At 46.5% G+C, this 13963-nt stretch overlaps 1 protein-coding gene across 1 annotated transcript in view; it reads left to right on the forward strand.

Moving 5' to 3' along the window:
- HYDIN (HYDIN, axonemal central pair apparatus protein) overlaps positions 1 to 13963 on the forward strand; it is a 299281-nt gene that overhangs the window by 277194 nt on the left and 8124 nt on the right. Inside the window, exons 73-79 of the mRNA XM_012641507.1 lie at positions 1489 to 1687; positions 3437 to 3595; positions 5594 to 5871; positions 7116 to 7335; positions 9703 to 9915; positions 10770 to 10933; positions 11805 to 11955. Of these exons, the coding sequence (XP_012496961.1) occupies positions 1489 to 1687; positions 3437 to 3595; positions 5594 to 5871; positions 7116 to 7335; positions 9703 to 9915; positions 10770 to 10933; positions 11805 to 11955 (1384 nt within the window). The remainder of the gene's footprint in view (positions 1 to 1488; positions 1688 to 3436; positions 3596 to 5593; positions 5872 to 7115; positions 7336 to 9702; positions 9916 to 10769; positions 10934 to 11804; positions 11956 to 13963) is intronic.

The following is a 13963-nucleotide window of genomic DNA, read 5'->3' on the forward strand; positions in this document are numbered from 1 at the left end:
AATTTTTCGGCCTATGACCTTGCAGGAAATAGATCTGTACTGAGCCTAAGCCTTCTGGTTCAAGTCCAGCCTCTCTGCTCCACTCCTGTGTGGGATGTGCCAGGGCAGGTTTCTGGACCCCGTTCTATACCTATGAGACAGAATCTCCTGAGACTGGCCCAAAGACCTGTGTCCACTCAGAGAACTTTCCACAGTGACGAAGTTGTATATTCTGCTCTGTCCAATATGGGGGCCCACAGCCAGGTGCAGCTCTGGAGCACTTGACATGTAGCTAATGCAGCTAAGGACCTGACTGTTTTATTTTATATCATTTTAATTAATTTTAATTTAAATAGCTACATGTGTCTAGTGGCTACCATATTAGATAGCACAGATTTAAGTTTCAATTTCAACTCTTCTCTAGCTGTGTGACCTTGGACATGGTTTTTAAACTCTCTGTGCCTCTGTCTCTTTGCCCAAAATGAGCACTCACAGTAATGCCTTCTACGTAGGAAATAGCATGAAGATTAAATTAGTTCATCTAGGAACAGTCCTTGTAACACTTCCTGGAACATAGGAAATGCTCAGTCATTGTTAGTGACTATTGTTGTTATTACTGATTATTATCCTGAATATTAAATTACATGAGTACCATGTATACTAATTAAAAAGCTTATCTACCTATACTCTTTCTTACAAGATTTAATGTAATTTCAGTCTTACCTTGCTTAAGACATTGAGCTCTTCACGTTGGCCTAGCTAGACTCCTTCTCTACACACCTGTAAGGCAGGCGAGCAGAAGTTGTAATGGAGAGGTCCAAGTGCCTTCCTGCCCATGATGCAAGGTGGACATGATCATTTAAGGTCCCTTCTAGTTGAGCAATTAGTAACAATTCTATAAAGTTCGCTTTTATAGAATATTTCCTCTGACCTGTTTAGTGACTGCTTAAGTTGCTTTATCTCATTTAATCCTTACAACAACCCTACGAAATAGCTATCACTACCCCATTTTACAGATGAGGAAACAGAGACCCAGATGGGCTAAGTAATTTTTCCAAGATCATGTGGCTACTTAGTGATGGAGCCTGGCTCCAGCTCCTCCTGTCTGTGACTCCAGCACACATACTCCTCCCCACTGTGCTTTACCACCCAATTACTTCTGGAAGCACTTCCTCCTTACAAGAGGGTACAAAATCATAAGATGCATCATCAGGAAATTGAGGATAAGAGAATGAAGAGCACTGGGCAAAGTGTCATGAGCCTTTGAATTGGAGGCCCAGTTCTCCCAGGACCTCACGACTGGATTTGGGGTCTATAACTTGGCTGTCCCTAGGAGAGCATGAGCTGGGTCACTGCCGAGGTCCCTTCCAGCTCTTAAATAACTTCTATGACTCCAGGACAGCAGGGCGGGAAATCCATCATGTCTAGCCCAGAGAGGCAAGGGGACAGCCTCCGGCCCTCTGGGTCAACCTTCTCAGAGCTTACGCAGCCTCTCTGGATTTTCTCCAGCATAGACTGCCTGTACACCAACACCTCCCACCTCGAGGTTAGCTTCCGTGTTGAAGTGATAAAGCCAGGAAAGACACTGGAGATTCCAATCATCTTTTATCCTCGAGAAAGCATCAACTATCGAGAACTCATCCCCTTTGAAATCAATGGGCTCTCACAGCAAACAGTCGAAATCAAAGGGAAGGGCACGGAAATGAAGGTAAGAGACGGGGGGGCCCTCGGGCTTGGCGCCCTCCCTCCCATGCTTCTCAGCCTCCTGTGCCCACCTGGGCCCCACACCCTTCCTCTCCCTCCACATCTCTGCCCCCAAGCTGCTCTGTCTGAGGGCAGACGATGCACCTAATAACACAAAGGGGTGAATTGTCACATCAGACCCACTGACTCAGAGGTCCTATTCGATACCCAACTTTACCATATGGAATGATACAGGCAGTCACAGGCACTGGAGAAACATTCTTTTCCTTGGAGAAGCTTGATAATATCAGACGCAGCACCCTGAGTATGTCCTTTCCATTAGGGCTTGTTTTTAGGTTTAACAGACAACACTTTGAAGCAACGTACACAGACATGCATTTCAGTTACGGAACATCCTCCCTTGACACCCCCACTGATTAACCTTCTCCAGCCAGCCCCAGACCCCAGGATTATATTTGGTTAAGGGCACTCCTTCTACCCAGGCACTCTGGATAGAAAGGGAACGGTCATACCCTACTCCTCATCCCTTTCTTCCCGGTGTCTGACAAACATTTCAGGTGTTTGTTGGGAGTTTTTCTATTTTAGTAGACAGAGACTCTCAAGAATGCATGGGGTATTTCAGCAACCCAGGGAAAATGGAGGGGTGTATTCCCGGCAGCCTTCTCGTCAAGCCGTAGGAGCAACAGGACATTGCCGCTGGTGTGTCTGGACCCAAGCCAGAGGCGGACTCTTCTCATCCCATGTATTCGTTCATTTGCTTGTCCTTTCATTTGTTCGTTCAGCACCCATTGTGTGCTGGGCACTTTGGGTAGATCCAGAGGTGACTTAAACATGTTGTCAGACCTCCAGGAGCTCATGGTTGGTAAGGGAGACACTCTCTTGCCTTTTTAGACAAAATGGAAGCATGTGGGCTGGATTTAAAGGTAGTTGGGGGAAGGGGTGCAGTTTAGTGACTGATGGAATGACGGTGACCAGTGGGTGTTGCTCATTGTGGCTCAGCCTGGCCTGGGCTGATGCAGACCACTGTTTTCTTCAGTGCCTTAGCTGAGGCTCTGGAGTGTGTCACTCCTCTCCACCTCTACGGCTGCCGTTCCAGTCTAGACCCTCATCGCCTCGCACTCCTCGTGCTTTCTCTCTTGCCCTCTTTCAGTCCGTTCTCCATGGAAGAGCGAGCCAGCACGCTCTCACAAGCGCACGTGTGACCAGGTCACCCCATGCTTCACGGACTTTCCATTTCTCCCAGAATAAAGCCCAGTCTCCTCCTTCCCACCCAACAGTGGCCCACAAGGCCTTACAAGACCTGACCGCCTCGAAACGCCTCTTCTCGGGTCCCAGCTCCCAGCCACAGGCCTTGCCGGGGCCACTCCCTCCGGCTCAGGGCCTTGCTGCAGGCTGCCTCCTCCCCTTAGAGTGTCCCCAACCCCACGCCCAGCCTGACACAAGCTGACTGGACCCTGCCTTTCCTGAGCTCTCAGCGTGAACCCGCCATCCTCAGACAGGCCTCCCCGAGCCTGCGTCTAGTTTCAGCCCCTGTGCTGTGCTCTCCAGGTGCCCTGAGCTTTTCCTTCCTGTCTTTTAACCCAGCTGTAATTATGTAATTGTGGGTGAGTAGCTGTTTATGGAGTAGGCGAATGCCCTTAGGTCACTAAAGGAAAGGGAACCACTCTTGCCTCCCTAGGGAAGATGTTTCATAATACCTATTTTTCTCATTAACTAATGAACCCTTCCTCCTGCTCTCTTCCTCGCCCCACAGATTGCAGTCCTAGATCCAGCCAACAGGGTTGTGAAGTTGGGAGCCATCCTGCCAGGACAGGTTGTGAAAAAAACGGTTTCCATCGTGAACAACAGCCTCGCCCAGCTCACATTCAACCAGTCAGTTCTGTTCTCGATTCCAGAGCTCCAGGAACCCAAGGTTAGTGCCCAGGGGGACCTAGTGGCCTCTTCATGCCTCCTGATGCCAAGGACGGCCATGCTAGCAGCACCAACAGCTCGCATTTCCTGTGCACCTGCAGCGTGCCAGGCCATTCTGTGAGCTTTCCACATGCTCTTTCTCTCTTCATTTTCACAAAAACAGTATGGGGCTAGTGCTTTATTATTTTCATTTTACATTCTCATTTCATTTTCATTCAATATCATCGTTCATTTACACCTCCATTATGTACATGGACCAGTTCTCCACTTCTGCTCATTTTAGGTGTTTCTAATTGTTCCGTTACAAACAACACCGTTACATCCACGTAACGAAACCTTTGCGTGCATCCGTGAGTCTATGTGTGACGTACCCTCCTAGTTAGAAGTGGGCATCTTGGGTCAAAAGCGAAAGTGTGTTTCAATACACATTGCCAGTGTGCCCCCGGAAGGTCACCCCACTTTGTGCTCCCATCGGCAGTGGGAGAAAAGCCTGCTCGTTGCTCTCAGTCTGCTTCCACGGGGTCCCTGCACACGGTCCTGGCTGCCACCGCCCAGCTGATAATCAGCAGTATCTGCGTGGCCCTTTGAAAATGGACCGATGTGTTTCATTCCGAGAGTGGACTGTATCCATTCCTTCATGCAGTTCATTCTTACATTTACTCAATAAACACTGCTAGGTGCCGGGAATAAGAAGGTAAATATGGCATAGACCTTGGTCTGGTGGAGTTCACAGTCTCGGGGCGTCACAGACACATCAACAATCCCAGGACCGCAGAGGAGCTGCAGAGGCAGGATGTATGGTGGGAGCAGGTCTGCTCAGAGGAGGCCCCAGGGGGCTGGGGAAGACCTCAGAGTGGAGGGAGCCTGTGCTGCATTTTACAGGGTGAAGAGGTGTCTCCCAGCAGACAGGTTGGGAAGGGGCGTTCCCGGTAGGCAAAGGTGTATATGCTCAAAAGGGAAACTAGATGGGATTCAGTGTGGAAGGAGCGGTGGGGACCATCTGGAGATGGCAGGGTACAGAGAAATTGGCTGTGAGAGGCCAGCCAAGGCCAGACACCCAGTGGGCATCTCATCCCAGGACCCCACACTGCCCACGTCACCATCCAGACAAGAAGGGAAGACTTGTTGCTTCCCTTCCCTCCCCTCGTTAATCCAAATCAAAGCCCTCAGCTCCCCTAAAGGTTTGGCTGTACCAAATCTGCCTCCTTAGGTGGCGGGACTAAAGCTGCCAGAGGGCCCCGTGCTGGCACCAGCACCCCTGAGGCTGGCTTCGAACGTCACCGTGTTTTGTGACATCCCTAAGATCACTTTCCTGTTGCAGCCCCTCGCCCATCATCTCACTCCCTGCGGCCACGGCCCACTTGCTGGTGACTGCTCAGGGCTCTGCACCAAAGGAAGCTCAAGGGTATAAGGGGAGTTGGCCTCCCCAATGCTGATTGGATTGATTCCTGCCAGGACCAAGGGAAAGAGAAAGCCAAATAAATCTGCGCAGTGGGTCTCAAACTTCGGAATACATGAGTCACCTGTGGAACTTTTGAAAATACAGGTTCCAGGGTCTCCCCAGGAGATTGTGATTCAGTTGGCCTGGGGCAGGACCCAGGAATCTGCATTTTAATGATCACACAGAGAAATCCCATGCAGGGAGTGTTCCTTGAGAAACACTGGCGCTCTGAGTGTTTCCTGTTCTCAGTACAATTTCCTCTGCAGGGAGGAGGAAGAAAGGATGAAATGCCCAAAAAGAGTTAGGAAACGGGCAGGAGAGGGAGTTGACATTTATTGAATGCCTGTTACGTGCCATATATTTTATACAGATGATCTTAATCTTCGCCATAGAGTAAGTCAGAAAGTTTAAATAACTTACCAATGCTTACACAGCTGAGACGAGAGCAGAAGTGAGAGCTGACCCCCCATCCAGCCCCAGCAGCAAGACCTCAGGGCATTGAGGCCTTACCCCCACCCCCCACCCTCAGCTGCTGAGTTTGGGTATTGTTTCCTCCAGGTCATCACCTTGGTGCCCTTCCACAACATCTCACTGAAGCCCAAAGAAGTCTGTAAACTGGAAGTCATATTTGCCCCGAAGAAGCGCGTGCCTCTCTTCTCTGAGGAAGTGTTCATGGAGTGCATGGGGCTCCTGCGCCCCCTCTTCCTGCTCAACGGCTGCTGCCAAGCCCTGGAGATCTCCCTGGACCAGGATCATCTTCCTTTTGGACCAGTCGTGTATCAGACGCAAGCCACACGTCGCATCCTCATGTTGAACACAGGCGACATAGGTGCAAGGTAGAGGAGCGGCGCCTCCTTCCCCAAGGCTGTGGCAGAGATGTCTGTCCCTGGATCTGCCGTGGACTAGACACTTGTTTTGCAAGTGCAGCCACTTTTTATTTCTGTCCTCTCCCTTCTATATCCCCCCAACCCCTACTCCCCTCAAGATGTGTCAGCAGTGGCCTCACCAGGGTGGTTACTAAACTTAACGTGGTGGGGAACATTTGCTCAGTGCCTGTTACATGCCCTTTATGTAACTCACCTCGTTAAATCTCAACGACTCTATGCAACCCATACTACTACTGCCAATGTATTTTGCAGACGAGCAGACTAAGGTACAAAGAGATTAAGTAACTTTTCCAACATCACGCATGTAGAAAGAACTTTTCTGTGCGCAGGTGCAATGCTGAGCATTCTTATATATAATATCCCACTTAATCATCCCAGGACTCGCTAAGGTAGGTACAGTATCGTACCTATTACACAGATGGAGTTGAGGCCCACAGAGGGTAGGTGACTTGCCCAAGATCACATAACCAGGAAGTGACAAAGATGGGACTGGAGCCCAGGTATATCTGTGGCAGCTCTTCTTTTCAGGGCCATCCCACTTGGGCACACTGACATGGTGGTACAGGCTGCACACCACACGCCCCCCGGGGCACCCTTCCCATAGACCTCAGTGCAAGTGGCACCCCAAGACATGTGATGTGGCAGCCCTGGTGCTGGAGGCACCGGCCTGCACCATCCAGCCTCTGTCTCCTGCGACAACCAAGTGCCCAACCACAGAGGGATGACCACAGAGGGCTATCGGATCCCAACTGCCACCAAGAACCCAGCACAACTCTCACGTGAAGGGATTGTTGCTACCCTCCTGGACCTGAACTGAGGAGCAGTACAGGGAATGTTAAACCACAGTTTCAGAAGGGTTCCAGTCCCCACCCGACCACTTCCTAACTGTGCGACCTTGGGTACATGTGTGTATACGTGTTCGTGCATACGTTCCTTCTGCCGTGGGTAATGACTCTCAGGTAATCAGGTGCAGCCACTTCCCAGGCCAGCTCCGTTCTGAGAGGGAGCTGAGTGACCTTACCCAGAGAGCGACTTTGGCCACATCCACCAGCGCTTCTGCTGTCTGGCAGACCTTTCTCCTCTGGGTCCTAGGAGGGCATGCAGGTGAACCTTGCAGTTAAAAGCCCAGGCAAAGGACACCCTTAGAATATTAGTAAACTCTCTTTCTTATTTTTTTTTCTGTCTTGGAAAAGGTTTAAATGGGATGTCAAAAAATTTGAGCCTCATTTCTCCATCAGCCCAGAAGAAGGCTATATCACCGCAGGCATGGAGGTCTCTTTCGAAGTGACCTACCACCCTACTGAGGTGGGGAAGGAGAGTTTCTATAAAAACATGCCGTGCTTAATCCAGGGGGGCAATCCTCTGACCCTAACCCTGTCTGGAGTCTGCGTGGGACCACCTATGGTAAAAGAGGTGAGTAGGTGCTGCCCAGGCCGGGCCAGCGGCAGGAGTCAGCCCAGCAAGTGAACTCAGCTGGGCCTCCTTGAAACAAGTGGCTCCGTCCAAACAGTCCTCAGCACCCGAATCAAACATTCAGACCTGCTCCCTCCCTCCACAAGGCCTGTGAATACACTGTTCCCACTGCTGGAATATTCTTCATTTCGTTAATTTCTGTTCGCTCTTTAGCCCTCACCTCAAACATTACATTCTCAAGGAAGCCCGCGTTGTTATCCCTGGCTAGATCAAACTCTAAGATCTGTGAGAAAAGGGTCAACACCTTTCTCCTTCTCTATGGTTTAAAAAATAAAAACAGCCTGGGGTTAACCCTCTGCTAGCCCCGTTCCTAGACACCTAACTCTACTGTCATCTGTGTTAACTGGCTACACTGCTTATGGTAGATTGGTACCCAGTCTCTCTATACATAATTATGTTATTTCAAGAATGTTGTTTGAGTGGAGTCACGCGGTATGCTGTGAACTTTGACGTACAAGTCTCAGCAAGAACATGCGCTTTCATTTCTCCTGGGCTGATACCTAGTTGTGGGATGACTGGGTCATGTGGTAGCTATATGTTTACCTTTTTAAGAAACTGTCAAACTATTTTCCAAAGTGATTGTGTCCTTTTACACAATTGTCCCTTTGTGTGACTTCTCCACTTGCTCCACATCCTTGTCAACTCTTAATATGGTCTGTTTTTTAAATTTTAGCCATTCTAATAGGTATGTAGAGGTATCTCATTGAGGTTTTTAACATGTATTTCCCTAGTGACTAATGACGTTGAGCACCTTTTTAGGTACTATTTGCCAAACAGCCAGCTATATATCTTTTTTGTTGAAGTGTCTGCTCACCTCTTCTATTTTTAATTTTATTAAAGTTTTGAGGCCTCTCTATGTACACTGGACACAAGTTTTACATTTATGTCTTCAATCTATTTGGAGTTAATTTTTATATGTGGCTAGATATGGATCAAAATTCACACTGTTAAGCCCAATGGCCATTTCTCAGCCATCACCTTACTTGACCATGAACCAGCCCGTCCTCCTTCAAACACTTCCTTCCCCAGGCTCCAGGACACCACCTCTCCCGGTTTCCTCCTATCTCACTGGCGGCTCCTTCTCGTCTTCTCTTCTGAGTCTTCGTAACATTGGAGTGTGCCAGTCAGGAGTTAGTCCTTAGATTCCTTCTTTTTTATAAATATACTCACTTCTGGTTGACCTCATCCAGCTTCTTGATCTTAAAAAGCACTGCCATACTGACAACTCCCAGATCTCCATCTCCTGGACCTTTCCCTTGAACTCCTGGTTTGTAAATTCCACTTCCTGCTTGACTAATAAACATCTCAGGCTTCACATGTACAAAACTGAGTTCCTGATCTCTCCCCCAAACCTGCTCTTCCCACAGTCAACCCCACCTCAGGAAGTGGCATCTCCTTCTTTCCAGTTGCTCAGGCTAAAATCTTGGGTGTCATTACTGAATCTTCTTCCACTTACACCCAAGATTCCATACAGCAGTAAGTCCCATTTGCTCTTCAAAGCACAACTGGAATATTTCCTTTTCCCACCATCCCCAGTGCTGCCAGTGCCTGCCAAGCCCCTGTCGTCTCCCACCTGGTCTATTGCAAGTGTCTTCTAATTGGTCTCTCTTCCTCTGCCCCCTCTAAGCATCTGGAGCAACTCTATTAGGTCACTCCTCTACTCAGAACTCTTCTAAGTCCTCCTGTTTCATTAGAAGGAAGAGAAAAGTCCCTACCATGACTCCAAGGCCCTGCATGCCATTTCCTGTTCCCTGTTACTTTATCTCCCTTCATTCACTTCACGTTTGCCACACTGGCCTCATCTGCCATTTGTCAAAATGCAGGAACTTTGCAACCGATGTTTCCTCTGCTCAGGAGGCCCTTCCCCAGGTCTTCCTTGACATCATCCTTCTTGGTCTTTAATCAAATACACATGCTCAGTGAGGCCTGTCCTGATCACCCTATTTAAAATTTCCCACTCCCCAGTCTGTCGTGCCTGCACCCCTGCTCTGCTCTGTGTTTCCCCTTAGCACATATTCATATCCTACTCATCTGTCTCTCCCCACTGGAACATAAGCTCCCTGAGGCTGGGGATTTTTGTTATTTTGTTCATTGCTGTATCTCCACCACCAAGAACAGTGCCCAACACACAGAAGGTACCCAATAAATATATGTTGAATGAATGAAAGAGAAAGAAAATGATCCATTGAAACTCATGACGGGAAGCACTGTTAAAGTCAGTCTTCCCTGGCACATTCTGCATCTCTGGCCCCTGAAGACAGGCCAGAGGAAAGTGCCATGGAAGACGAGGGACTTACTTTCTTCCAGGTGGTGAATTTCACCTGCCAGGTGCGCTCCAAGCACACACAGACCATCATGCTGTCAAACCGCACCAACCAGACCTGGAACCTGCACCCCATCTTTGAGGGCGAGCACTGGGAGGGGCCCGAGTTCATCACCCTGGAGGCCCATCAGCAAAACAAGCCCTACGAGATCACCTACAAGCCCCGCACCATGAACCTGGAGAACCGCAAGCACCAGGTAGGCTGAGGCCTCCCCACTGGTTTCCTGGAATAGCTGAAGGGAAGAGCTGTGTGGTTAGAGATGGTTTTGGGGCTCAGAGCTCAGAATGTCAGAACAAAGGGGGAACACACAGATCATGTTGGAACAATGGGGAATCGTGTAGATTACCAAGCCCTGGCTTCCTTTTTTATCCATATATTTTCATGTACAGGGGATTCTAGAGCCAGGGGCCCAGTTCTGAAATGAAGTACTAGATCAAGCATTGAGCCATTGATATTTAGCTTAACTGCATAAATAACATCATGGAGATGTTAATAATAAAAATCAAAACATAAAAGTGGCCACAATCTCCCCTCTATAAAAAAAATGAACTTTTTTCTTCTATCTTCACTACCAATTCTTATTAAGATACAGCTGTAACTGTCATCATAGCATACCCAATTTTGCATTCTATTTGTTTTCACTTTACGTTTTATCACTAGCATTTTTCTATTGTATTTAACTATTTAGTCTTTGTGATAACCATTTTTAATGATTGCCTAATATTTCATTGAATGAGAGTCCCATAATTTGTTTAACATTCCCTTACTGAATGTTTATCTCCAAATTTTCATCAATATTATGAGTGGTTCTAATACATATAGGTAACTTTTTCCTTTGGAGGGATTTTTCTTCAGCAAGTTCCCTGGGGTGATAGTCCTGATTCAAATAGATATCAACATTTTTATGACTCTTGAAACATATTACCAAGCCACTTTCCGTAAGTGTTATATTTATTTGCAGAGCATTCATTAATCCTGTGTCCCCACCATGCCTGGTATCTACCTAATAAAGGACCCTCTGTGTCATTCTTATCACAATTCTTCCCATAGGGCACCCTCTTCTTCCCCCTCCCGGATGGGACTGGCTGGCTATATGCTCTGCATGGGACTTCTGAGCTCCCCAAAGCTGTAGCCAACATCTACCGTGAAGTGCCGTGTAAGACACCCTACACTGAGCTCCTGCCAGTCACCAACTGGCTGAACAAGCCTCAGAGGTGAGGGAGTGGGGTAAGGGGTCTGGGTGGGGAGATGGAGGGAGGACTTTCACCATCTGGCTTTGACCTTCCTCTGTCCTTTGTCTTCCTCAGGGCCTCTGGAGGCTGTTAAGGGGCTCAGAGAGTCAGAGACAAAGTTCTCTAATATGGCCAGGCATTTCCTAAACTCTAGGCCTCTGGAGAGATTCTCCTGTTTGGTGCTGTTACTTGTAAATCTCCCAGAATGATACTTGGTACAAAATAAGTGTTCAGTAAATGTTAGCTGTTATTATTATCATAATGGTAGTCGTCATTGTTATTATCGAGTATCTGTCTTATCACCTAAGCCACTAGCCAGAGAAGGAAGTCCCTTGGCTCTCGTACCTACAGTAGGAGTAGAGTGGAATGCAAGCATGCAAAGAGCTCAAGGCCAACCAGCCGGGGTCCTCTTCCTTTCCAGAGAAGGAACCAAAGACTGGGAGACAAAGCACGACATACCGAAGGCCACACGCTTACCATAGCGGATAAAGGCCCAGACCTAAGTTTGAATCCTGGTTCTGGCAATAACTGGTCATGTTACCTGGGCATGTTATCTTCCTTCTCTTGGCTTCTATTTCTATTTGGTGAAATGAGGAAAATAGTGGCATGTGCCTCCTGTGGATATTTCAAGGATTAAATGCCTGTAACATATGTAGAGCACACATTCAGTGCCTGGCACATAACAGGTGGTCAATAAGTGGCAGTTACTGTTAGCGACAGAGTGAAGACTAGAACCCCAGATCCATGCACTTTCCATAAAATCAAGAGTATAGATAGCACTCTCCCTTCTGTCCTTTGGGTAAACGGTCTCGTTTTCTCTCTCCTCTCTTCATGTGCTCCTGCGCTCCCCCAGATTCCGAGTCATCGTGGAAATGCTGAAACCGGAGAAGCCAGACCTAAGCGTCACTATGAAGGGCCTTGATTACATTGATGTACTGTCTGGCTCCAAGAAAGACTACAAGCTGAATTTCTTTTCCTACAAGGAGGGAGTATACACTGCAAAGGTAGCTACATGTCAAAGGCATTGCCCTGGAACTCCGGAAGTTTGACCCTGAGGTTGATCCTCATGTTAGGAAATAAAGATGACCTCCCACCGTCATTGCTCCAATACACCACAGGGTCTTTCTCACATAAGCTATTTTGCCTAATTCATTCACTAGTTCAACAAGTATCTATTGAGCATATATGCCATGTACTATACTAAGTGCTGGTAACATAGTAATGACCAAAAATAGACTCAGTCCTGTTCTCATGGAACACACAGTCTAGTGGAGAGAGATGGACATTTCTCAAATAATTGCACTGTGAATGTATAATTACAAAATGAGATAAGTGATTTGAAGAAAAAGAGTATGTATGGACCTGTAGCTCATGGGAGAGATCAGGGCTGAAGATACTATTTGGAAGTTTTTCATTTAGAGATGTAATTCGAAGCTATGATGGGGGATGGAATCACCAACAGAAAGGTTTTAAAGTGAAAAAATAACATCTAGTAACACATGTACAGACACACACACACACACACCCCAAAGAAATACTGGCAAGACTCTCCCGGCAGCATGTGATGTCCTGCCCTGCAATAACTGAGATAGGCTGCTCTAATCAGATCTACTAAGATCAGCATCCACAAGCAGACAAGATTCTCTTAAAATCAAGGAATCACAAAACATCTAGGAGAAAAAGTCACCATGAAATAGAAACACCAGCCCAATAAATGAGAACACCTGAGAGAAAAGTTACTAAAGCAAGCAGAAGAAGACTTTAATTGAATACTATTAATATCCTCAAAGGAATAAAATCATGCCCACGAGATAAGAATAAGCTCATTGTGGAAAAGAATCAGAAATGAAAAATGGAATATCTGGAATAGAAAACCATCTAAGGAAGGCTGAGGAGTGTAATGGGCTTTGAGGAAGAGATGACTAGTAAGTTAGAAGACGGAACTGAGTAATATCACAAGACCTTAGCACATGAGGACAAAGAAATGATAAGTGTTGGCAAGGATGTGGAGTAATTGGAACCCTCATACACTGCTGGTGGGGACATAAAATGGTGCAGCTGCTTTGGAAAACAGTCTGGCAGTTCCTCAAATAGTTAAACATAGAGTTACTATATAATTTTCAGGATTCATTCCTAGGTATATACCCTAGAGAAATGAAAACATGTCCACACAAAATCCTGTGCACACATATGCATAGCCACGTTACTTATAAATAAGAGGCAAAAAATAGAGACAACCCCGTTTCCTTCAATTGGTAAATGGATAAATACAATGGAATATTATTTGGCAATAAAAAGAAATAGAAATGAAGTATTGATACATGCTACAAAACATTGTGCCAAATGAAAGAAGCCAGGCACAAATGTATGCCTTGAAATGTAAGTGAAAGAAGCCATTCACATAGTTTACGATTCCATGTATCTGAAATTTCAAAAGTAAGCAAATCTATAGGAATAGGAAATAGGTTAGCAGTACGGGCTGGAGGGGATGGGTTGGGGAAAACGGGGAGTGACTATTAATGGGTTGAGGGTTTTGGGGGTGATGAAAATATTCTAAAATTTATTGTGATGATTGCTATGTTTTGCGAATATACCAAAAACCACTAAATTTTATACTTTAAATAGTGGATTGTCTGGTATGTGAATTAAATCTCAATGAAGCTGTTTCAAAAAAGAATGAAAGGAAATATGAGACAAAATATAAATCAATAAGTTCTAACATCCACCTAATAGAGGGTCCTGAAACAGAAACAAGATAATAGAAGGAAAAAAATATTTTGAAAAAATAATCAAAGAAATATTTCCAGGGCTATTGAAAAAGATTGAGTCTTCTAACTGAAGAGACCCACAGAGTTGCCAAACAGGATGAATGGAAAAAAAGACCCCCACCTAAATGCATTAGAACAAAGTTTCATAAAACTGGGATGAAAGAGAAAGTCCTAAATGAGTCCAAAGAAAATAAAAAGAAACTATAATCACAGTAACTGCATTACAGAAATCTGTCTAAAAAGA

This window comes from Propithecus coquereli, unplaced genomic scaffold (genome assembly GCF_000956105.1).
Source record: "Propithecus coquereli isolate 6110/MARCELLA unplaced genomic scaffold, Pcoq_1.0 Scaffold165, whole genome shotgun sequence".
Taxonomy (NCBI): domain Eukaryota; kingdom Metazoa; phylum Chordata; class Mammalia; order Primates; family Indriidae; genus Propithecus; species Propithecus coquereli.